Genomic DNA, 27,412 nt, shown 5'->3' on the forward strand with positions numbered 1-27,412 from the left:
TGCTCGCCGAGAGCCTGGGCTCTGCAACGAGAGAAACCACCACACTGAGAAGCTTGTGAACTGCAACGAAAAGTAACCCCACTCGCTGCAACTAAAGAAAGCCCACACAAAGCAACCAAGACACAGCACAACCAAAAATAAAATTAATTTTTTTTAATTTTAATTTTAATTTTTTTTCTAATTTTATTTTATTTTTAAACTTTACATAATTGTATTAGTTTTGCCAAACATCAAAATGAATCCGCCACAGGTATACATGTGTTCCCCATCCTGCAGCCACTATGGAGAACAGTGTGGAGATTCCTTAAAAAACTGGAAATAGAACTGCCTTATGATCCAGCAATCCCACTGCTGGGCATACACACTGAGGAAACCAGAAAGGAAAGAGACACGTGTACCCCAATGTTCATCGCAGCACTGTTTATAATAGCCAGGACATGAAAATTAATTTTTTAAAGATGTGGTGTGTGTGTGTATATATATAATGGAATATTACTCAACCATAAAAAGATTTAAATTTTGCCATTTGCACCAACATGGATGGACTTAGAGGGCACTATGCTAAGTGAAATAAATGAGACAGACCTTACATGGTATCACTTATATCTAGATTCTAAAAAATGCAACAAACTAGTGAATAAAACAAACAAGAAGCAGACTCACAGATAGAAAACAAACTAGTGGTTACCAGTTGAGAGAGGGAAGGGAGGAGGGACAATATAAGCATAGGGGGAAAAAAAGGGTTATTATGGGACTAGATGAAATCATGTGTTTGAAACACAAAAATTGTAAAGCAGTATAGAATGTAACAAATCTTTCATTCAACAAAAACTGCAATAAGATAAAATAAAAATACCAGTAGCATTATAATTATACTGAAATATAATAATTAGCATTCTGAACTGTGTACTTTAAAATGGCTAGCTTGGTAAATTTTATGTTATGTGTATTTCACCACAACTAGGAATTTTTTAAATTATGTATGCGTGGCTCAGATGGTAAAGAATCTGCCTGCAAAGCAGGAGGCTCAGGTTCAATCCCTGGATCGGGAAGATCCCATGGAGTGGGGAATGGCTACCCACTCCAGTATTCTTGCCTGGACCATTCCATGGACAGAGGAGCCTGGCAGGCTATAGGCCATGAGGTTACAAACAGTTGGACACGACTGAGTGATTAACACTAACATATACAAAACTACTAGCCACAACTATATTTTGTGAATGAAGTCAATAAAGCTCAGAGAGGCTGTAACTTGTAAAACTCACACAGTAAGGAATGTGTGGGGAAGCCAATCTCATATTAGGACTTTCCCTGGACCTTCTCTACGGGGAGAGGGGAACTTCACCTGACAAACATGCCAAGAATCAACCTCAAGCCACAAGATCACTGCCATTGCTCTGAGTTTTCCAAGGAAGCTTCTAATACACTGCATCCAGCACAGCTGTTCAAGCAGCTCTGCTGGAGAGACCCGCCTCCTGTGTGCTATTGTGCCGAGGGGCGGCTGATCCAACAGACAACGGCTCAGTACAGACCGTGTGTCGTTTACTCTCATTTTGTGACGATTAATTTGCTCGGGGACTAAGGGTGTTCAGTGGTTACATTAAGATGCAAAGAAAAATTAAACATTTATGCATCCCTTATCTCCTCATTTCAAGACAGATAGGTCCCATCAGTGTCTACACAAGATATTTTCATTGACATTGTTTATCTGTTCCACTTGACTCCAAATTACACTTGAGAAACAAGAACGAACACACCATGGTGTTTTTATAGAGAAGTGGTGACTACAGGGGACCAAGTACTAAAGAGAAAATATCTAGCCTGAGATTCCACTGCAGCATAAACTCGGTGAGATATGACACAAAGAATCAGGCCCAAACATGCAGGAGCACAATGAAGTCTTGGAAAAAGCCACCTGGGCCGCTTGAGTCCCTGCTTAATATGCAGCCCTGTGCAAGTTGGGTTTCATTTCCTGTGCCAGCTTTGCTCTCAAATCTAAATCACTGTGTTAAGAAGGCGTCTGAGGGCTAATCAGAAGTTAGTCATAGCATGGAATGTAGTACATCATAACTGTCTGCTTCTTTTTTTAAAACTGCCCTTCGTGCCTTTAAGAGCCAGCCCTATTCTTAGGACAGCTCTCCTAAACTGAGAGGGAGACTGCTGTGTGTCCCGTCAGCCTCCCCTGTTAGAATTGAGCACAAGGGAGGAGAAAAGACATAGGCCCATACAATTGCCGGTTTTCTGATACTCCTCCAACTCTCCCACTTCACTTAGATCACGCATCTCTTTCATACTGGCTGCCTGGTCTTGATTTGATATCAGGCTTCTCAAGGTAGGATGGCATAAACATTAACTTTGGAACCAAAGAGAGCTGCATTTGAGCTCCATCACTTACCATTTATATGAACTTGGAAAGTTACCTAACCTGATGGATCTTGTTTTTTCAACTCATAAAAAGGGAATAACATTGCCTGTCCCCACAGGATTGTTGTGTGAATTAAGTGAGATATTTTGTGCAAAGCAGTGGGTACAGTGCCTGGTGGCAGCAAGGGTTCAATAACTGGGCTACTCATGATGCCTGACTATACCAAACACTGCATTAATCCCAGAGCACACTTTGAATAAGCATTTATTAGCAGTTATCACACGGTCCTGAGAATGAGTGATCTCTTGGTTTTTATTTTATTCAGCATGAATTACGCTTTATTGAGCACATATTATGTGCTAGGCCCTGCTGCATGTGGTTTGTGTCTTAACTCATTGAATTCTCACACAGTCCAATCACTCTGTGGGCAGAGGGGTGCAGGCTGGTCAGGGAGGAACACACACCCAGGCAATCTGGCTCTGACACCTGCCCTCTTAACCTCACTGTCTCTGCCCAGGAGCAGCTGCTACTTCTTCTGTAACCAGAAAAGCAAAATATTTTTTAAGTGATTTAAAACAGTAAATACACATTCACTGAACCACTGTCAGCTCTCATCTGAATTTGTAAGAATCTGATGACTGAGAGATTGACACTTCTTTTAATTCAGATGAAAGTTATCGAGAGCCGGGTGTTAGGTACAAGGCAAGATACTGTGGGAAATATAACAGAAGAAATGATGTCTTCCCTTCAGGGCCTTTAGATTTGGAAGATGATATATTATTGCCAGTAGCTGACATTCATTTAGTGTGTGCCGTGTACCCACTGTGCTAAAGGCTTTCTCTCATTCAATCCTCATGACAAATTGATATAATAGGTATGATTAATACCCACGAGGTGCAAATGAGGAAACCAAAGCCTTTAAATCTTAATAACTTGCTGGGGGTTCCAGGGAAGAAAAGCCACAGGCTAAATGCCACGTGGCTGCCACAGGCAATGATTCTCATCCATCTTTCTCTTCCCCACTGTCTTAAAAAGCAGGCCACCTGGTAAGTGCTTGAAACATTCCTGGCAAAGTGCATACCCACTTTTCAATAAACTCCCATTGCTAAATATCCGTGCATTTACCAGACATTAAACTTTACATGCACATGATTACAGAGTTAGTAAGTTCTAAAGAACTTCACCTTTACAGTTTATGGGCCTCTACCAGAATCTCCTCTCCCACCTTCACTTCAGCATTTGGAGATGGGCCTGAAATGGAGAGGGCACTGCCATCTCCTGCTCTCGCCTCCTAATTTTCAATTTCAAGATTTCTCTTATACCTGATTTATGGCCCGACAGGGCTCATTCTAGCCCACAACCTTGAGCTTGTAAAATGTACAGGAGAAACTTTACTAATGACTGTGTTCGTCTTAATGCACTGTAGGGAATTTTTTAAGTGAAAAAGGCTCAAATAGTAGAGACATTTTAAACAGCCAATTATGAATAACAATTGTTTGATGGCCCAGCACCGCAGATCTTTCAGCTCATTCGGTTTTCATCTAATTAAATGTTTCATTTCCACGGGCAGCGTGCGGTACAAACTTGTGTCTGCTTTTGTCGGCAGGAGATAATCAATAAGAAAAATATGGATGCATTTCAGCATTTATTAGCAGCTCAACTGGAAGCTGTTTTATTTTAATAACATCCTTGCCTTCATTCTGTTCAGGATAAATCGACAGCTTTGATGAATAAAAGACGACAGAAAACTAGTTTATGTTATCCCATTAAAAGAAATCAGAGAATGAAAGGGAGCTGAGAAAGAAATTGAAAAACACTTTAAAGATGCATTTTCTGTTACCAAGAAAAGGGAGAAACAAACAAAAACGCCTTCCATTCACTCTAAAGGACAATCAAACCTATTTGACTTCAGCTAGATATCCCTCCTAAGACCAAAACAATAAACTCCCTCATCCTGAATCTTTCTACCACTTTTATATGCAGATCATATTTAGTAATTCTTGGTTAACTTCCATTGGAGCTGTAATATTGATCAGAAAGGGGAGAACCAGGTACAAAATGTCGTTTGTTCACCAGAAATAAGCCCAAACCCCCAAAGCTCATATCCTTAAATAGTAGACAAGCTGGTAGGGTAGGAAGCCTTAGAACAAATACACAAGATCCACCATGGTGAGGCATTTACAAGAGCCTTCACACCTTGGTAAGTGGAATTTAAACTGATCTGTGGCCCAGAAGACCTCTCTTTGAAATCTCGCTTGGCATAACCAACCACCTACTGGACAATGCCATGTGAGTATCTCTCAGGCATCTCAAATGTAACATCTAAAAATCTGAATGTTTTACCACACTGCGACACCACTTCACAATCATTAGGGTGAAGATTATAATTTATTTAAGTTATAATTATTATTTTTAAAAAATTAATAAATAACAAGTGTTGGAAAGGAAGTGGAGAAATTGGAATCCTTGTGCACTGTAACACATGCAAATGTGAAATGGTTCAGTCACCACGGAAAACAGTTTGGTGACTCCTCAGGCAACTGAAAAGAGAACTACCATACAACTCAGCAATTCCACTTCTGGGTATAAATCCAAAAGAAGCGAAAGCAGGGGCTTGAGCAGATACCTGTATAACCATGTTTGTATTAAATAACAAGCAATAAACAAGAGCTGAAAAATGGAAGCAACCCTAATGTCCATCAATAAACATATGAATAAATAAAACATGGCATATACACACAATGGAATATTATTCAGCTTTAAAAGGGAAGTTCTGACAGCATGGATGAACCTGGAAGATACTATGCTGAGTGAAGTAAGCCAGTAACCAAAGGACGAATACTATATGATCATATGAGGTACCAAAAGCAGTCAAATTCATAGACAGAAAGTAGAAGGATAATGGTTGCCAGGAGCTGAGGGGGAGGAGAGAATAGGTAGTTAGTGTTGAATGGGTATATTCAGATGGGGAAGATGAGAAAGTTCTGGAAATGTTTAGTGGTGATGGTGGCACACAATGTGAATGTACTTAGTGCCACAGAAGTGTACTATATATATATATATATAAAAGCTTCCCAGGTGGTGTTAGTAGCAAAGAACCCATGTGCCAATGCAGGGGAAATAGGAGATGAGGGTTCAATTCCTGGTTCGAGAGTACATATACATACATACATAGGTACATACATACATGGGCTTCCCTGGTGGCTCAGATGGGAAAGTGTCTGCCTGCAATGTGGGAGATCCGGGTTCGATCTCTGGGTCAGGAAGATCCCCTAGTGGAGGAAATGGCAACCCACTCCAGTATTCCTGCCTGGAAAATTCCATGGACTGAGAAGCCTGGTAGGCTACAGTCCATGGGGTCACAAAGAGTCGGACATGACTGAGCGACTTCACTTTCACATACGTACATACAAGGTGGTGCTAGTGGTAAAGAACATGCCTGCCAATGCGGGAGACATTAGAGACATGAGTTCGATCCCTGGGTCAGGAAGATCCCCTGGAGGAGGGCATGGCAACGCACCCTAGTATTCTTGCCTGGAGAATCCCATGGACAGAGGAACCTGACGAGCTATAGTTCATAGGGGCGCACAGAGTGGGACACAACTGAAGTAACTGAGCATAACGTGTGTGTGTGTGTGTGTGTGTGTGTGTGTGTGTATCTTGCCATGATTTAAAAAAAAAAAAAACTGAGTATTGCAACTCCCAGACATAGCTGTCCTCTCTGATATTTCCCACCTGAACATACAGTGTGTCCATTCACCCAGCTTACTCTAGCCAGAGAGCTGGGAACCAGTCCTGGTATCTTCCCACTCCTACCTGGTATCCCTGTATTAGCTCAGGACCCACCTGCTCCGGGCAATTCCCCACCAGCAGCTAGACCTAAACTGGGTCCTGCCACGCCTCAGCTTCAAGCTTCCCCTTGCACTCAGAATCCCATATGCACTCCTCTCTCTGAAGCCAGCTGACCTCACCAAAATCTTGTGCCACATTCTCCCTCACTCTGTACTTCCATGCTTCTCCTCACACTCTGTACTTCCAGTAGTTCCTCAAACTAACTAGGTTTCATCCTTTGCCCAGAACATTCTCCCCTCATCCTTTGCAAGCCAAACACTCCTCAGATTTCAGGCCTCAGCATAAACGGAACTTCCTCGAGGGCTCTTCACAGAGTCACAGTGCAAAAAGAGTGCCTCTGCTCTCCCCTCAAGTGCTCTTTTCTTAGCCCCCTGACACTTTCTGCATGTCTCTATTTGTATATCTCTCACTACCGGGGAGACAGTCAGATGCCAGAGGTTAGCAGCCAAGTCTGCCTTGATCCATAATCCCAGTACTTACTGCAATGCCTGGTGCATAGTAGATACGTATTTGTCGATGAGTGAATAAATAAAGGAATGCATGCTCTTTTAAATCACCCAAAAAACAGTAAGCATAAACCCTGCCTTTAACCCAAAAAGCCTCCACCCTTTACTTTCTTAGACACCCGGACAGCCTTTGTACGGTGCCCTGAAACACTGGGAGTCCCGCCTCCACTCTCTCACATACCTGCTCATAACCATTGGTGTTGGACGTTTGCTCCCAATGGCACTCTTGCAAAAGAGCCTCGCTTTTCTCCAGATGTTGATGAGAGAGATGCCTGTCATAGGTAATTGCTTGAGTTGTTTCCTGCAATGATATAAGTCCATTGACAAGCCTTAAAGCTGTTCCCGCACTTAGTTTTCAATGGCACGCTGCCTGCTGTATTAGTGAGCAAATTCCTTGAAACAACATGAGATCGACAATATTGATGGAATATAAAATCAGGTCAGTGGCTGCCAAGCACCCCAGAAAGGTCCTGATTCCTTACCTCAGCAGTAATGCTGAAGCCAGCGGCTCCCCGTCCGTTCTTCCTGCCTTTGGCAAGCCATCTTCCCCTAGGTAATGCTCCAACAAACAGTAACTTGGGTAATGACCAATGCTACAGTGATTATTATTGTTATCATGGACTCTATTTTATTCTCACTTAATTAGTAATTATTTTAAATTACATGGCTGAAGAGCTGCTACAATGGGTGTTTCCTGGCAGTCAGGGGCTAATTCTCCATCACTGCAAAAACATGGGCTATTTTCAGTTCAGCTGTTAAGACAGTGTAGTGATGAACGCCTCTCACCGCCATATGGTGTAGTCTAAACCTAGTGTCTCTTCACAACAATGCTTTCACTTCTATTACCATTAGAAAGAAATATGTAAAGACAGCTTTTTCTCTAAACCGAGTTCCCAGGCCAGCAGGGCCCCAAGTATCCTTTGGAGGAAACCAAACAACCCTACAGCACAGATCACTGCTCCTTTCTGTGCTCCCCTCAGGGACCCTCAAGTTCACAGTTGATATTTAACTGGCCATAAAACACACTCGTCTTCTACTGGACTCACGAATCTGATAACAAATCAGGAATGAAATCTCAAACCTGCGGGGCTTGCCAGCGGTCAAAGTATGTGAAGTCACTTGGTAACACCCTGCTTTTGCATTTTTGACATTAAGGAGTGGGTTTATTTCTACAGATAAATATGCTCTCCTCAAATCACTGAACCCAGGGAAATAATAAGATGAGCCCGGAAACATCTTTTCATGTCATAAAGAAAGTCATCAAACGATGAAGAAATTCAAAAGGACACAGGAAGCAACCTGCAATGGCTTCTACTAGCCAGATTTGGGACATTTTAGGCATGAAATACTGATAGCAACAGATTAGGATACAGTGAATAAAGTATGAATCTATACTAACAGAAATAAATGAGAAGAGGAACTTCTTTATCGTAAATAATAAATGCAAAAGGAATGATGATGGTTATTAGAAAATTACCACTTACTAACCTTCATAGTAACCTTTCAACAAAAAATATCAAAGATGTTAAACTCCAGTGAGTGAGAGATTGGTGAGGAAAGAGCTACTTACATAGTCTCAAAGTATCTCCTCCTAAGATACTTAATAATTACAAAGAGACTTTACAATAATTTTACAGTAGATTCACCTAGCAGTCAGCAGCACAATAAAGTGAATCAAAGTTAAAAACACCAATAACCAAATAGGCATCACTTGCCACCTTGTGGAGTATGATTCAAAAAAAAAAGCAACTGTGACTTTCCAGTCAAAACATATAATCTGAGTCCAAGTCCAAACTGAAGGAGACTCTACAAAATGACTGGCTTATAATCTTCAACCATGTTCATATCACAAAACTTAGAACTCCCATGTGACCTAGCAATTCCACTTCTGTATAAATACTCAAGATCAGTGAAAGCAGGGACTTGAACAGATATTTGTACACTCGCATTCATTGCAGCAATATTCACAATAACCAAAAGGTAAAGCAACCCAAGTGTCCACTGATAGGTGAATAAGCAAAACATGATATAGTCATACAATGGAATATTGTTCAGCCTGGAAAAGGAAATTCTGACACATGCTATAGTATGGATGAATCTTGAAGACATTATGCTAAATTAAATAAGTCAACCACAAAAGGACAAACAGTATGATTCTTATATGAGGTACTTAGAGTGGCCAGATTCAGAGAAAAAGTAGAATGGTGGTTGCTTGCCAGGGGCTGGGAGGGAGTAACGGGGAATGAATGTTTAGAGGATACAGAGTTTCAGAGGAAGAAGATAAAAAATTCTGGAGATGGATGGTGGTGATGCTCACCCAACAATGTAAGTGTACCTAATGCCACAAAAATGTATACTTACAATAGTTAAAATGGTTAAGCTTTGTGTTATATATATTTCACCACAAATATAAAAGAATTCAAGCTTTGGAGTCAAACCTGGGTTTGAGGAGGAGGAGGAGATGAGTTTAGTACATAGTTCTGACAGTAATGACAGTTTCATAGTTACGTATATGTATTTATCTCCAAACACCTCAAGTTTTATACATTAAATATCTACAGCTTTTATATGTCAGTCATAGCTCAGTAAAGTGGGGGGTTTTGTTGTTGCTATTTGTTTTTAATTTGGCTGTGTCATGAATGGCTAGTGAGATCTTAGTTCCCCAACTAGGGATTGAACCTGGGCCCCAGCAGTGAAAGTGCTGAGTCCTAATCACTGGACTGCCAGAAAATCCCCATTCAAGTGGTTTGGGGGGAAAAAAAAACAAAAACCTGGGTTCAAATTCTGACTCTGCTACTTACTATGTAACCCTTAAGAAAATTATTTAATTTCTTTGAACCTCACGCTTCTCATTTATAAAATGGGAGACAATATTCAAGTCCATGAGATAAAATTGTTATAAGGCAGAAAACAATATTAAACATTTAGCACAATGCCTGGCATGTAGCAAGCATTGGGTTAATATTAGCAAGAGGATAAACGCCACCAGACATGAGATAACATGCTGCATGCGTTTAGAGAACCAATGCCACTTTGTGAGGTTGAAATATGTCTGCTAAGCAACAGTGCTAGAATGAAAAGCAGGTCTTTTATGCCAAGATAAAGAGTTTACACTTTGTCCTGAAGCCTGTGAGGAGTCACTGGAGGCTTGTAAGCAGTGGAGGGAGATATTAGAGAAGAAGGGAGAGAGGGCAGAGACAAGTGTATATTTCACTTGGTCATGGGCTTTCTCCTCTCCATCAACACATACCACCACTGGCTTCAGGGAAAACAAACCATTAAGGGAAATGCCACATTTAACACTCTCACTTTGCAGTTAGCACCTTAACAGAACAGGGAACTTGGATATAAAGAAGTAAGTAGCCTGCTAAAGACTGTTTTGCCTTTACCTCCCACTTGAATCACTGGGTGGAGGGTACACTGGCCTCTCATGCTTCTCTGACTTAGCCAGGGCTTCCCACTGCCTTCTCCATCTGTCCCTTAACCCATGCCAAGCTTCCTTTGGCCCCTGAACATCTGTCATGAGCAGGGCTGGGTCAGAAGCATCTTGCTTGGGTTACAACCTGCACATCAAGGATGGCCTGTGGCATATAACCTCATCTCGTTTCAACTTTCTAATGTGGTCACATTTTCACCACTGTCACTAAATGTCATCTAAACAGGCGCACTCTTACTGACTTTTCTATTTATAAGGCTTAAGCTTTTATGTGAAGCTCAAGGTAATGAAAGTAACCAAAAGCAAACATTTCTCCTGGGTAAGCTGCATTTTTCACTTGCTTCTGCTCAGTACCCTAAATGAGATTTTTTTTTTATTTTACTGTTTTTTCCCCCTGATTACCTAATAATAAACATTCCACCATGAAAATATCAAAAATATACAAAGTACAAAAGGAAAAATAAAAACCACCTATAATCTTCTCATACAGCTATAATACTCTTAAAAATACTGGTATACATCCTTCTAGGGTTTTTCCCCCTAGTTTTCTATTTATGCATATTATTATAGTTTAAAAAATTACTTACATTGTACACAATGAAAAATTTACATTTTAAGTAACACCTAGTAACTAGTCAACACTTCACATTGTATGTCATTAATAGCATACTGTGAACCTTACCCCTGTCACTCAGAACTGTGTTCTAACGACTCCACAGTATACCATCATTTGTGTATCAGAGCCCTGATCTCCACAGTCCAAGTCGTTGCCTGCACAAGCAGTAGGCCTGGGGTGGGGTGGGTCTCCTGGAATAGAAGACAACTTTTTTTTAGCCACACAATGGTGCAATTTTAGCTAGAAAATGCCCAAGCACACAAAGGGAACGTAACCTAGCCAGTTTCCTGTCATTGGAATGTTTTAGGTCATTTCCAGTTATCTTTATTATGAATATCTTTGTGTATATATTATGAAAACATTAACATATGTTAATGAAAACAGTTTTTGAGGCTCTTTTTAATGCTGCTGGACTTCTACCAAGTGCTTCAGTGTTTTCTTCTCTACCATGTCCCAATTCTAGATGTTTCCATTCTAATATTGGGCAATTAGATATGTGACAAGCGCACACTTTCAACATGCAACTATTTGATTATTAGGGAGAATTATTTTTAAAAGTATTACTTCTTCTCTTAAAAATCCCCTATTCATATTCCTTGACTGTTTTTCTATTGGAGTATTGGTCTCATTGATTTTAGGGGCTCTTTGTATTTCAAGAATGCTAACTCTTTGTCTGCCATATTTATTTTTTAATTTTATTTATTGACTGCACTGAGTTTTTGTGGTGGTGTGTGAATTCTCAGCTGTGGCATGTGGGATCTAGTTCCCTGACTAGGGATTGAACCAAGGCCCCTTGCACTTGGGAGTGTACAGCCTTAGCCACCAGACCACCAGGAAAGTCCCTGTCATGTATTTTTTAAATATTTTCCCTAATTGCATGTTATCTTTCAGTTTTGCTCTGCTGTTTTAAAATCTGTACATCATTTTTAATTTGGAAGTAATAAAAATCTATCAATCTTTTCCTTATGTCTTCTGCCTTTACTTTGATATTTAAAAACCTTTCTCCACTCCAAGCCAGATTTTACCCACATTTGTTTTTTATTATATGCCTCATAACTGCAACATAGATTCTTCTAATTGGGTTTGGTTTATCGTGTTCAGAGTCTGTTGACCTGTGCTGAAGCAGGCGGCTGCTCTGGCTGGTGGAGCACTAGCCGGAATGGAGAAGTGATGACAAAATGAGGGGAACCACCTTCACCGATGGACTTGGACTCTCTGCGCCTGAATCCTGTTAAAACGTGGGAAACTACATTTGGACCCCAAGTGCTCCTTTTTTTAAAACTACAAAGTATGGTTCATATAAACAGAAGGCTGTGCAGTGTGATGAATAATCATAAAACCAATGTTCCTGTAACTGCCATCCACATCACTGAGACGGAGAGGGAGGAAGAGAGGAGGAGGGGGAGTGGGAGGGAGGGAAGGAGGGAGAGAAGACAGATTCCCACAATGGGTTCTCTCTCAAAAACACTCCTTTTACCTCTTGATAATCACTGTCCTGAGGCGGCAGTCTTCACTTTGTTTTACTTTATACTTTGCTCTCCTATGTATTCATCACCTATCTTTTCTGCATATTTCTAAGCTTTTAATGGTTTCATTTTTTCATCCTTATTCATAATCCATTTGGAATTAATCTTATCAGATAACATGAGGAATTAATTTCCCACAAACGATTTAATTATTTCAGCACCGTTTATAGTATAACACTTTCTTCTTGAACCAGTTTTTTAAAGTCAGATCTCTCGAGATATAATTCGTCCTCTTATGATAATGTCATGAATTTTGACAAACACCACATGTAGTCACAACAATCAACACACATAGATGGAGTAGTTCCATGATTCCCAAAAGTTTGCTTGTGCCCATTTGTAGTCAATCTCCCATTCCCCACCTGCCAGCCCCTGGCAACCCTGATCTGTTTTCTCTGTTCATGTGGTTTTTGCCTTTTCCTGAATGTCAATGAAACATACAACGTATAGCCTTTTTTGAGTTCAGCTTTTTCACTTACTGTAGTGCTTTTGAGATGCGTCCATGTCGTTGCTTGTATCAGCAGTTCCTCCATCTTATTGATGAAAAGTATCCCATTGTAGGGACACACCACAATTCATAGATTCTATCTTCCACCATTAAGTATGATGGTAGCCATAGGGTTTTTGTAGATGTCTATTATCAGACTGAGAAAGTTCTAGTTTGCTGAGTTTTTATCATAAATGGATGTTCAATGTTATCAAATGCTTTTCACGCAGTTATTAAGGAACACATTTTGGTCCATCTGAATGAGTAACAGGCTGCCACTGCAGAGACAAGGCTGTAGTCTACTGTCCAGGGAAAAAGGCAGGGTCTTGAGCCCCCTGTCCACTGATCACTTTGAACCCTGTGGGCAACTTGAGTTTCCTGCCCTACCCCCAGCAGCATAGAGCTTTTGATCCCTAAGGGAGGAAAATTCAGGGAAGCCAATGGCATTTTGTGTCCCCAACATCCACCAACTGCCTCCCTCTGTCTGGACCTCAGACGTGGGTTCAAGAGGGCCAGTCTCCTGCCCTCCCCCAGTACTTCTGGTGAGCAGCTGGTGGAAGTCTGTGGAGGACAGTCTAGCTGAGATGGAACTCCTCTGCTACCTCAGCTACCCCAGATTTACAGCTCATCCACATGTGGATTTTAAACTACAATTTAGCTTATCTCATCTCCCCACGTGGACAGTGGCTAAGTTTCTGCTCCCCAAGCTCTGTGGGAGTGGAGACAGTTGTGAAGCCCATCTCTCTTCAGAGGGGCTTGTCTCTCTTCTGAATGTGGCTGTGCCTCCCAACCTCATCTTTCTTATGAGCTCAAGCAAAGTAATGATCTTGTAGTTTATGTCAATTTCTCATTATTAGGACAGAAGAGACGTGATTAGCAGCTTTCTATATTTTAAGCAGAGGCGTAAGAACATTTCAATTCCACCTTCATCCTAAACCAAATGTATACACTTAAGTCTGTTTGGGGGCCTATTTTTATTCTTACACAAGAACCATGCTGCTCTGATAATAAATCTTTCAGTGTTAAGCCACCTCCCAATCTTCTAAAAATTTCTCAGCCTTTTATTAAGCTTCTCAGGTGACCTTAGGATTATACTGTCTAGATAAAAAAAGAATACTTTTGACATTTTTATTAAATTGAAATGGCTGAATTACTGAATTATGCCATCCAAGAATGTAGCATGCCCTGCCATCTAAGTCTTCATGTGTCTCAGGAAAGCTTTATAGTTTTGTTTATATGGGTCCTGCATAGCTTTCATATGTCAAGTTTATTCCTAGATATTTTCTATTTTAGTCTCTATTTTAATGGCTTTTTAAAATTATATATTCTGATTGCTAACTTAAAGCATAAGCGTTGACTTACACTGATTTTGCAATCAACTGACTTACTGAACTCTCCTTACTTCTAATAATTTTTCAGTTGATTTTCTTGGTTTCCCAGGGAGGCAGTTACATGCAAGTAATAATTCATCTCTTCCTTTCCAAAGATTTTTCTCTTATTTCATTTTGTCTTATGGCTTTTGACTAAACTTTTTGGAAATATTAAATAACCATGAATAGTTGGCACACTTGACTTGTCCCCAACTTTGGTGGGAAACTCCAGTGTTATCATTAAGTATGATGATACTTGAGGCAGATACAACAAATTCACTTAGTCAATAGCTGCTCAAATTTCCTTTCAGCCAGTATTTGAAAAAGAAAAGAACAGTCCCTGGCATTCAGAAGCTGGCTAGGCACTTGACACAGTTATTCTCCTGTTGAACAGAAACCATCTCTCAGAATACCAACTCAGACAAGGTCATTCTGGGAACACGATTAAATGAAATAAAACAAGCACACAACATAATTTCATCTAAGCATAGACAAAAACAAGGTTGCGGGTGCTATCCACAAAATACCAAACACCTTTTCTTTGCTAAAATAAGTGACTGTTAATTCTTATCAATTATTTACACCTATTTCCTCACCCAAGTTTGCCCTCCCTATATGTAAAATTTATTGAGATAATCAATCATAGAATTCCCCCCACCCACATTGTCTGATGACATCAAATTCAGAGCAAACCCTAGCAAGTCAACCAACCAAAGCCCAAATCCTATAAAATCACTCCACCAAAGCCCAAATCCTAACATCCTCTTGCTGAGGATTCCCCATGGTCACCATGGTGTGTTCTCCCTTGCTGCAAAAAGTAATAAACCCAACTTGTTCAACTCTGTGTTCATGGTGGTCTCTGGCTGCAGAACACTGACATGTTTTAAGAGGCCAGAAAATTAGAAAGTACTTTTCTAGACTACTTTATAGCTAAGGTTCAGTCTTATGACACTTCTGCCAGTCACTGATACCCACTCCTGATTCAGAAAATGAAGAAAGTACCTGCAGACCAGGGGAAAACATATTATATAGTCTGGGGCCCACTTAGAAATTCTTTGAGCTAGCTAAGATCCTTAATAATTCCCTTCTGCTTAGTCTAACAAGATGTTGAAATGGGACACCTGCTGCCCTAGTGTGGTGTCTTACACTGAGGCACTACTGTGATAGGTATCGAGTTGCCAAAATGATTGTGAGAGCATCACTTCTAACTCCCAATTATTACTCAAGTTCATTTTTGATCAATTCTAATCCAGAACCATACAGAGAAATAGTATATATAGTGTATATATATATATACACTATACATACATATATATGTATAGAATATATATATACACATATATATATATTCTTGTATATATACTAGTGTGTGTATATATATACTATATACACATATACATATATATACATATATATACTATGACCAACCTAGATAGCACATTGAAAAGCAGAGACATTACTTTGCCAACAAAGGTCTGTCTAGTCAAGGCTATGGTTTTTCCAGTGGTCACGTATGGATGTGAGAGTTGGACTGTGAAGAAAGCTGAGCGCCGAAGAATTGATGCTTTTGAACTGTGGTGTTGGAGAAGACTCTTGAGAGTCCCTTGGACTGCAAGGAGATCCAACCAGTCCATTCTGAAGGAGATCAGCCCTGGGTGTTCTTTGGAAGGAATGATGCTAAAGCTGAAACTCCCAATACTTTGGCCACCTCATGCAAAGAGTTGACTCATTGGAAAAGACTCTGATGCTGGGAGGGATTGGGGGCAGGAGGAGAAGGGGACGACAGAGGATGAGATGGCTGGATGGCATCACTGACTCGATGGACGTGAGTCTGAGTGAACTCCGGGAGTTGGTGATGGACAGGGAGGCCTGGTGTGCTGCGATTCATGGAGTTGCAGAGAGTCGGACACAACTGAGCGACTGAACTGAACTGAACTGAAATGATATATATACTATATATATATACTATATATATACTATATATGTATATATACATATACGCATATAGTATATATACATATCTATAGTATGGTATATACCATATACATATATAGTATATGCATATATGTGCATATAGTATGTACATATAATATATGCACATATATGCATATATATGTATATAGTATATATACATATAGTATATATACATATTTGCACATATATAATATACATATATATGCATATACATAGTATACATATATATGCATATATATAGTATATATATATACACACATACATACACACATATATCCCTATACACACATATACTTTTTCATATTCTTTTCCCTGTGATTACAGGATATTAAATAGTTTCCTGTGCTATACAGTAGGACTTTGTTGTTCACCTATTTTATATATAGTATTTTCTATCTGCTATCCCAAACTCCTAATTTATCCCTCCCCCAAGCCCTTTTCCCTTTGGTAACCGTAAGTTTTGTTTTCTATGTCTGTGCGTCTGTTTTGTAAATCATTTGTGTTGCATTTTAGATTCCACATATAAGTGATATCATAGTATCTGTCTCTTTCTGGCTCACTTGATAATGTGAAAGACAGTATGATAATCTCTAGGTTTATCCATATTGCTGCAAATGGCGTTATTTTTTATGACTGAGTAGTATTCCAGTGTATGTGTACCACATCTTCTTTTTCCATTCATTTATCAATGGACATTTAGGTTGCTTTCCTGTCTTGTCTATTTGTATCATTTGTATTTCTTCATTAAACTTATAAGATCTGTCCATAACCATTTTTCCCTCAAAGAATTAAGGACTGTTTTATTATCAAGGAGATTATGCTTAAACCTTCTTAAAAAGAACAAATTTCTGATTTTAGGGCAGTATGATTTTAAAAAGTGGTGTATATGATTCTTACTTGAGAGAATGTGGGGACTTCTTTGTAAATCAAAATTAAAACTGCAGAATCAATTTAGAGTCTACAACTATAGAATTTAAAATTTGTAGAATCAATTTTACCAATCGTTAGAGACATTTGAAAAGACTGGTATTCTCCTTAGAGTACAAAGTTTGAAATATTTATTAGAGCTACTACTATGTAGCCAACTACCTCAAATTTCAGTGGCTTAATAAGAACTTACTGATTTCTTCATGAGCCTATTAAGTCAGTTTGTGCTGGTTTACCTATTCTCACCTGTCATCAGCGTTTGCTGCATCAGCAGCTATGAGGATGCTGGCTGTAAGCTGGGGCCCACATCTCTCTTCCACATGGTCTCTCATCCTTGAGCACGTCAGCCTGGGCTTGTTTACATAGAGAAGCAGAGATCCAAGAAACAATAAGGAAGCAAACAGAGACAAGGCTGAAAACCTGCAAGCTGTCACTTCTGCCACATGCTATTAGAAAGTCAGCCCAAAGTCAAGAGGTCAGAAGAGACTCCACTTTGCAATAAGAAGAACTGCAAAGTCACACTGTAAAGAGCATGAATATAGGAAAAGAGTCAAGAACTATGGCCAGATAGATAAAATGAACTTAAATCATTTAAATCAGATTTTCTTATGCTGGGGTCCACTATGGAAACTTGAAACTTTAAGATGAGCTTCAGGAGGTTTAGAAATGGCTTCAAATTGACTGCAGAATGTGTTCCGCCCAATGTGCATTAAACAACCCTTTTAGGTTCATTTATGCTTTTTCCTTAAATTCCACTTCATTTGATATTAATATTGCCATCCCTTACTTTCCACAGTAAAATTTTTATGAGTCTCCTTGGGCCGTTAAGTGAAAATAATTATTCATTCAGTCCCTACTGGATAAACATAAAAAAAACATTTTACTTGAGTGTACAAGTATGATTCACTTACCAATATTTTCTCTTCAATCCACTGAATTTGTGGTTCTATAACAGATACATCCTAAGCTGTATACTAATGTAACTCACTATAGCCAGTTTGCTTAAGACTAAAGGCTAAAACCTATCTCATACAGAGATTGGACCCTAGATAGTTACATCAGACAATGGCTGAGATGAGAGGCCTATTCCTAGAAGTGTTAATAATGTCATCTATGTAATTTTGTCCTGCTTTAGAATCTTTCTGGAAGCTCACCCACTCCAAAACCTTTCCTGTTTTAAATCCACACATGTGAGTGAGCTCTTCTTAATCAACTAAAATTGTTATTACCACCTCTGCATTAAAATGAAATCCATGGAAAAAATCCAATCATTTTCATCACTTGTGGAGAAACACATCCATTTTATTTTGCAATGTTCGCAGTATACTCACTTCACGTGTCCTTGCCCTCAGGGTTAGCTGGAGCCTCATTCACAGTTTGATAACTCAGAGTCAGCTCCAGAGACAGTATACTCCGCTCTGCATCACACATCCTGTATACTTCTCAACTTCTGGAAGGATGAAGTGGTCCTAACATTCATACAGTTGAAAACAGAACCCAAATTGGCATGACAACATAACCTTTTATTGATCTGTATGACATTTTTCATTTTTACCTTTTCCCCCTCACTATATCTCTTTAAAATTAATTTTCCCAAAACCCAAAGGCAGTTTTCCAAGGTGCCCTGATGTCTACTCCCAAAACTCCATTTCTCTACTCTTACAACACTCAACACAGTGAACACTTGTAATTACTGAATTACTCCTCCTTTCCCAGTAGAGTGTGAGCTCCACGAGCAGGGGTTGATTCCTTTTTCACTACCTGTATCCTCAGCACCAGACATAATGGTTGCCCAATAAACTGAGCTGAAGAAAACAAAAGCTTACCTTAAAAAAAAAAGCTATCATATGACAGCCAGGGTAATGGCTACCTTTGGGGAAGAAAGGTGGGCAGTGACAGGGCAGCGGCATGAAGGAGAGCCAGGGTTGTTACCATGTTCTATTTCTTCACCTGCTTACCTGGGTACGCTCATCACTTGATCATTTATTCAGCTAAACTTGCGATCAGTGCAATTCCTGAATGTGCTGTTGTTGTTGCTGTTTAGTCACTCAGTCATGTGTGACTCTGTGACCCCAAGGACTGTAGCTCGTCAGGCTCCTCTGTCCACAAGATTTCCCAGGCAAGAATACTGGAGTGGGTTGTCATTTCCTTCTCCAGAGGATCTTCACGACCCAGGGATCAAACTTACGTCTCCTGCTTGGGAGACGGATTCTTTACCAGAGTCACCCACAAAGCCCTCCTGAATGCGCTATACACTAACCAAAGAAAAGTGTAAATCTATCATAATTCTCTGGGGAAAAAATGGAAATTACAAGCATTCAGATATTGTTAAAGAGAAGAAATCAGTTTCTGAACCATGTAAAGTTAATTTCAGCATGGAAACTAACCAGATGTACTTAGCAACAGTCATAATGGGAAAGTTTCATTGAGATAATGTATACACCATGTTTAAAACAGTACCCAGTCCTGAAGGTTAGCAATTAGTACACTTTAACATACCAGAAGCAGTTCCAAATGAAGGCTGAATCTTAGATTACAAGCAAACATTCTTCATTAAACTCTAAGATGTTTTGTTCTTACCTATTTCAAAACACTTTTAACAGCCTGATGAAGCAGCATCCTCATTTATGCAATTTATAGTTATGGAGTCCACAACACCATCTGGTGTCTTTCAGTCACACCCAAGGAAGTAAAAACTCTTGAGACTAAAACTCATAGAGCATCTGCCCCGAGACAGAACCTGGAGACCCTCTGGTCCAGGGATTCTTAGCCACACATCACTGGGGCATTCATTACCAGTGTAAACCCCTGGTCCTCCACACCAAACCCTGACTCACTAAGTCGGACAGTGAGGCCCAGGGATTTGGATCTTTTAACAAGCCCTTCAAGTGATTCTGAAGGTGTTCTCCAGACAACTCTGAGCCTCTTATCTTCTAGGTAAATTAAATGGAGGCCAAGCACGGAGGAAACCTGCCCAGAGTCTTCCTTCTGGTTAGTGATTATGCCAAGACTAAAACAAAGGTTGCCTTCCACCAGTCCAGTGTTATTTCCATGCTTCCATGCTATAATATCTTAGGACCCAGAATGAATCTGCCCTACACCTCAGTGGCTTATTCACTGAGCCCTATGCCTTTTTTACCCATACATTAGGTTAACTGCAGAGGCCTAGAAATATTTCTGTATATTCATTAGGTATGCATAAATAGATACTTAAACCTAGAGTTTAAATCATAGTCCAATATTTACAAACTGTGTAACCCAGAGATAGTTATTTGTAAAATATAGCACAGAGCATGTCAAATAATGAGGTCCCAATAAATAGTAGCTATTATTGATGCCATCTTAAAACATGGCACTGAAGCTACATTCTTCATTTGACTCAAAGTGCAGTCCCCAAAAACAGAATCATCTGGAAGTGCTTATTTAAAACAGATTTTTAGTGAATCAGAATATTTGGGGGAGAGGGGTGGAGAGGGACCCAGAAGTCTGCATTAATAAGCACCCCAGGTTCTTTCTCTGCATATAAACATTAGAGAAACACTGGACTAGGGCCGTGGACAGAGTGCATCTTGTCTAACAACAAGAACCAGGCAGTGCTGAATACGCTTAACAATTTCTGCTAACAAGAGGGAAGTGAGTGCCATCTACTGCCTTGTTTTAGAATGCAAGGCTGAGATTGGTTCTTCTGATTGAATTCACTCTGAAAAATCAATCCTAAACACGACAGCCAAGCAACAGAAAGCATTGTTGGAAGGAGACATAAAAACAGTTATTATTTAAGGAAAATAAACTTTATAAGTTAAATGATTTTTGGAGTTTTAGATTAATATATCTAATAAATTCCTGTAATTTCAAGTTTCAGCAAAACAGTAAAGGATAATATAAACCCTCACCCACTAGTCAATGCCAACAGTGAAAGGAAAAACTGAACCACAGAACACTCTTAAAATACTGCGCTGAAACAACATGCAGGCATGCTCCCCTCCACCACCTCCCTCAGTCTCAAGAGGAAAATCAAGTGAAATAATAAGGACGAGCTTTCTTATCCTATAACTTTCTACTCAAGTCCAGTATCAAAACTACCACCTGCAGGGCACTAGCTACAAAGCTAACATTCCTTTCAAACAGTTCTCAAAAAGGCCTTCTGAATTATATAGTCTGTCACTATGTTTAAAGCTGATTTCCCCTTCCTAGTTGCAAATACATAAACTATAACCAGAGGCTCTCAAGAAATGGACAGAGATTTATAAATATTCATATAAAACCAGCAGTGGTACTTCACATTTCAATAATTCAATAACGATTCATAGAAAGCATCTGTCTTTAATTTTTGTTGGTTTTAAGAAATAAATGGTAAAATATATACACCATGGAGTCTGAATAGTCCCATCACAGAGCGTGAATGATGGTCCGGTTGCGAAGCTCCTGGATATACTCTTTAGCGTGGGTGACTGCTGTCTTTGGTGCCTCAGGTGGAGGTGGAGGGCCTTCCACCAACTTCACAAAATAATGGCAAAAAACCTTCTCCATAATCCCAAAGCGACCTCTGCCGTGGTATCGGATGCGTTTCAGGTATTGGCCTCGCCCTGAGGTGGACTCAGCTAGACAGGGAAGAAAAAGAGAATTACACAAAACAACCATAACTGTATCTGTAAGATTACAGCTTGATTGGCTGAGCAATTTCTGTATTCTCAGCTAGATTCTAAGATTACATGCTCAGGGCTAGAGCAGGCTCATCTAAAGTATCTTCTGAGTTCTTCCTTATAAGATCAGGCTCCATTTCAGGTCCTGGAGAAGTTAAGAGTGAACAAGACCAGCAAGGGCCCTGGCTCCATACAGTGGACACTCTAGAGGAGAATGACAGAAAACAAACACCATCATTTTAGTTAGTGACAAGCGCTATGAATAAAACAAAAACAGTGATGTGACAGAGACTGAGAGGGTGTTGTGCAGGCAACTTCAGACTGGGTGGTGTCAAGAGGCATCCTTGAGGAAGACACATTTGATCCAAGACCAGAATGAATCATTCATGCAAATATCTAAGGGCAACGTGTTCCAGGCTGAGGAAAGAGCACGTACAAAGCCCCAAAGGTAAGAACATCCTTGGCTTGTTTCAGGACCAGAACCTGCTAAAGCACAGTAAGCAAGGCCAAGAGTGATACAAATAAGGGGAAGAGATCAGAGATGAAGACAAGATTACACAGAGCCCTGGAGGTGGGAAGAACATTCTGATTTTATTCTAATTGTATGAGAAGCCTCTGGAACCAATGGCTCCCAAATGCTATCCTCAGGCTACTACATCAAACAAACCTAGGGAACACATTTAAAATGCTGATGCTGATATTCTAATTTATATTTGGAGTGGGCCTTGGAAATTATATCCTGAGCAAACAACATCCCCCAATCCAGGCAACTCTGATTCAGTCAGGTTTAGGAACTCCTGCATCATATCTATCCCCTCATCTCCCTGTCCCTATTCTACATGTCAAGGTTTGACCTGGTAAAATCTGAAGAAATCTTTTAAATAGTACAAGAAGCAATCTATTCACCTGTTCACCCATGGTAAATCATAGTAACTACCTTCTGAATTTAGTCTTACATTTTTAGTTAATTTAATAAGCCTTTTAAAAAGGCAAAATCTATAGCATATGTAGCAAATTAATTCACTTTCATACTCACCACTTTTATTCTTACTGTGACAGAATTTTATATTACAGAGACCATGTCAAAGTATGTGCTCCACAACCCTCTGACCACAAACCTCTCATGAAGTGATTTCAGCAGAACCATCCTAGCTTTACCAAAGAGAAAGCTAAGGATGAAAGTGACTAAGAAAACTGCCTAGGGTTTCAGTGAGATAAGTGAGAGTTAACTCCCTATTTATCAAATTCATCTACTGGGCACTAAATGGATGAAGTGAGTCAAAAGGTACAAACTTTCAGTTATAAAATAAATAAGCCATGGGGATGTAATGTACAGCATCGTGACTGTAGTCAATAATACCCGTATTGCATATTTGAAAGTTGAGAAGAGACATTACAAGATCTCATCACAAGGAAAAAAACCCTGTAACAATGTATGATGACAGATGCTATCGAGATTTGTTATGGTGACCACTTTTCAACAATGAATCATCCAGCTGTACACTTGAAACGAACGTAATGTTGCATGTCAATTATACTTCAATAAAAAATTTTTTTTCGTTTTTCCAAACAAAAACCAGTATTACACAAATCACTTTATAACATAAGTATTTCCAGGTGCTCTGAATCCACTTGTCAGGAGGAATTCTAAAAATAAAACCAGTGACACTGGGAAGAGTGTAGAAACTTCTGAAAAGATTTTACAAACATGATGGCTAATTTTATCCAAAACTCCTACTCTATCCAATTTGAGCATCAATTTCCAAATGCTCTGAGAATAAGGACTACTACACTCCAGGGAAAGAAGTATCAAAATTAGCTAACTGTGCAACACTACATAATCTATCAAAACACAATGATCAGTGCTATCAGGGTCTATGCTAACTACCATTTTCTTTCCATTTCTCCCAAAATACCTAAGAGCAAACACTCAGAACCTACGAAATGCGAGCTATGGTTTCCTCTTTAGGCCATAAAATAACATTTGCCTAACCTTCATGCATATAATGCCATCACTTTTTAATGTCAAAACAAAAACATTATTTCTTCTGAAACACCACACCCTGGAATGGGAATACACAACACAACCACTCAGAACTGAATGAAATCAGGGCTTACAGTATAGATTCCAAATTGGTTTAGGGTCTCCCCTCCTCCAGCCTCTCCTCCACTAATTATGTATGTTGAGTTTCAAACTGCTTTAGTACAGAACGACTTCAATTAAAATGAAACAGTATGTAGACACCCACTTTAATAGCAATCTGTTCTAAATGAAACTTGGAATTTCTATTTGTTGAGTGAGTGAACAGCACAGTTTCGCAGATCCAAAACTATGCGGTTCACTCACTCAACAAACAGAAATTTCAAGTTTCTGCTGAGTGTGAAGCCAGGCTTCCCTGCCCATCACCAAATCCCGGAGCTTGCTCAAACTCATGTCCATTGAGTCGGTGATCCCATCCAACCATCTCATCCTCTGTCATTCCCATCTCTTCCTGCCTTCAATTTTTCCCAGTATCAGGGTCTTTACCAATGAGTCAGTTCTTCACATTAGGTGGCCAAAGTACTGGGAGTTTCAGCTTCAGCATCAGACCTTCCAATGAACACCCAGGATTGATTTCCTTTAGGATGGACTGGTTGGATCTCCTTGCAGTCCAAGGGACTCTCAAGAGTCTTCTCCAACACCACAGTTCAAAAGCATCAATTCTTCGGCACTCAGCTTTCTTTATGGTTCAACTCTCATATCCATACATGACTACGGGAAAAACCACAGCTTTGACTAGATGGGCCTTTGTTGGCAAAGTAATGTCTCTGTTTTTTTAATATGCTGTCTAGGTTGGTCATAGCTTTTCTTCCAAGGAGCAAGCATCTTTGAATTTCATGGCTGCAGTCACCATCTGCAGTGATTTTGGAGCCCAAAAATATAAAGTCTGTCACTGTTTCCATTGTTTCCCCATCTATTTTCCATGAAGAGACGTCTCTGCTAAATTTGCTCAAATTCTAAACTAAATTTAATTGTTTCCCAAGTACACACAGTACTGATATGAACGGTTTTGGTCCATGGGGTTTTGTGACCCCAAGGACTGTAGCCCATCAGGCGCCTCTGTTCATGGAATTCTCCAAGTAAGAATACTGGAGTAGGTTCCCATTTCCTTCTTCAGAGGGGATCTTCCCAACCCAGGGATCAAACCCAGGTATCTGGAATTGCAGGCAGAACCATACAGACTGAGCCAACAGGGAAGTAGGCATTCCAATATTTTTTGAATGAAAGAAAAAACAATAAGATATCTCAAAAGAAGAAACGACCTTCAAAGATACTGCCTAGCAGGTACCATATATTGAAAATACTCTCAATATTTCCGATTACTTGTATTTAGATTAATGCAAATCTTAACATTAACTTCAGAAACCCTCCCCACTTTCCCCTTCATCAGTCTTAGCCCAGAAGACTCAAAGTCAGTCGTTCACTTTCCCTGAAGTGAACTACTTTAAGATGCTATGAATCACGGAGCAGTGACATTTTATTAGTCCATGTCCACTTGTTAAGGCCTATCACTATGTCATTAGTCATCATTACAAGTTTGAAAAGGAAATGAACTTTCAAAGTCTGCGGTCATGCAACACCAGGTATGAGCTTTAGACTGATGACAAGCATTTGAAGGAATTACCACATAATGAGAACATATGCTACCAAAAAAGTACATCCCTTATAATGTCTGAACTTACTTATTTCAGGGGACTGAAAGAGCTTTTGCTGAGCCAAACTAGCAGTCAACAAGTAACTAGGCTTTCAAACTCTAAAAGAAGTCTATGGAATGAAATATCTAGGCCTTCTCAAAGACTATAAGATCAATCAGTTTCCCACATTTTATGGGTAAGAATCAACAGACTTTACCCAAGCCTCTCCCTTAGGGTTTCAGTCTGTGGTGAGGCCTGGGAATCTGTGTTTTTAATAAGAGAAGTGAAAGTCATTCAGTTGTGTCTGACTCTAGAACCTCAGACAATTCATATCAGGGAAGTTTAGCAAATACAGGGATAAATTGCCTGATGTGTTGTGGTCAGATACTTCATCTTCCTGGGGGTACTCATCTCCTTTTCCTTCATAACAGAATTAGGCAACAAAACACTTAGCAAATGAGTTTTTAAAATCATAAGACAAATCCAGACTTACTAGCCCTACTTGAGAAAAGAGATTTTGACCCAGAACTAGATGAAAAGAAGGTACAGGAGGAGCAGAGGTTTCTCAACAGAAACGTGCATAGGAAGACCAGTACATTAAAGGACCATTCCCAGTTAAGCTGATTTCTGCTTAAAGGTAATATTGGACTTTGCTCCTTCATTTGGTGAGACAGGATTAAGCTCTTCACCCTCTCGCTATAAATACTAACTACTGAAACGGATTTAAACACAAATTCCATTTCACTTGCATCTGAATTACATTACGAAATGCTGCTGATCAGCTAAGAAGCCAATATTCTTATGAAATTGAATAAAATTAATTAAATGTCATTTGATATTCAGTCATGGAGCAGGAAAGGTCACCAAGAGGTTTTAAGCAAATGATCTTGCCCTTCATCCATTTCATCTCTTCCAGCGATTCTGGGTCCTTCCAGCATTACTTATTCATGCTTCTCCCAGAAGAAAATGCTTATGATTAACTACTGTGGCCTGCATCTTCTGAGTTGCCATTTTGATTTCCCTCTAACTCTATACATGTATCAGAATATAATTAATTTTACAAGATTCAGCTTTAAAATAAGATGTTTCAATTGAAAACCATAACTCATTTGAATTTCAGAAGTAGCTGTAGCTGCCAGCATCAATTTCAGGTGAGGTGAGGTAAGATACTAACCCGAATAAACATCTCCAGTAGGGCAGAGGTTATGTGACAAAGTGGAATTTAGATGATCTTTTAAAATGCTAATTGCTGAAAAACTATAAGGTACAGCTAACTTCCACTATAATGATTCAGCCTTTTCCCCTCTGTGTGGAGAACAGAAGTTCCCATATCTTGAATTTGAAATATCTTTAGTAAAATAGTCCTTCTTATACGTAGGTTTGGTAGACTGAGAAAATCTTGCTTTGACATCAACATCTCTGTTTGGTGACAAAACTCCTGAAATCAGGAGTAACTGCTGCATGAACTCCAACCTATGCACCATTTTATTGGGGTGGGGTGGGGAAGAGCTTTGCAAGAAACACTGATCTCTTTCTAGAAAAAGATCAGTATGAAGTTATGCTACCAAAAAATCCTTTACATTTGTACAGTACACCATGCCTTCCAAAACATTTTCACTTACATTAAATAGATGTGAGACAAGCCTACAAAACCAGAGCTAATGCCTTAGGATGTTAAGAACAAAGAGGAACCAACACATCTGGGTCACTAAGTCTTCAAAGGTCCCCTGGCTTTTATAATTCAACAGATGATTTTCCATTCTGGTACTAGGAGGGCTAACTTACAGGATACCTCTATGGACGAGGCACCTGGCATGGCACATTATCTATAAAGACTTTCTAAGTCCACTGTGATCCTTTATAGCTCTCTTTCGGGTTGACAAAGAATTCATTTTTTAAAAAATCAGCTACATTCTTATTATGAGTAAAGGACCACTCTACGTATCATCTTGATATCCATTATTTAATAACTATCAGCAATAGATTTCATGATCTCAGTCTCATTAGAGAACAAGTAAAAATAAAGCAGTTAGGA

The 27,412-nt window shown here is 39.5% G+C and overlaps 1 protein-coding gene and 1 non-coding gene across 5 annotated transcripts in view; both read right to left on the bottom strand.

Annotated features, from left to right (window-relative positions):
* Positions 1–2,091: 2,091 nt before the first annotated feature.
* On the bottom strand, positions 2,092–2,230 carry LOC113896739. Its single transcript, XR_003512111.1, has one exon.
* A 16,331-nt stretch (positions 2,231–18,561) lies between these two features.
* The window catches only part of MRPL22 (mitochondrial ribosomal protein L22), a 38,399-nt gene continuing 29,548 nt past the window's right edge, over positions 18,562–27,412 (bottom strand). For 3 of the 4 annotated variants that reach the window (XM_027545858.1, XM_027545860.1, XM_027545859.1), the window contains one exon: positions 21,363–21,660. In XM_027545858.1, the coding sequence (XP_027401659.1) occupies positions 21,449–21,660 (212 nt within the window). In that variant the 3' untranslated portion in view covers positions 21,363–21,448. Of the gene's footprint in view, positions 21,661–27,412 lie in introns of all 4 variants that reach the window. The other variant, XM_027545857.1, reaches the window with a different exon arrangement.

The sequence above is a fragment of the Bos indicus x Bos taurus genome, chromosome 7 (assembly GCF_003369695.1).
Source record: "Bos indicus x Bos taurus breed Angus x Brahman F1 hybrid chromosome 7, Bos_hybrid_MaternalHap_v2.0, whole genome shotgun sequence".
NCBI lineage: Eukaryota > Metazoa > Chordata > Mammalia > Artiodactyla > Bovidae > Bos > Bos indicus x Bos taurus.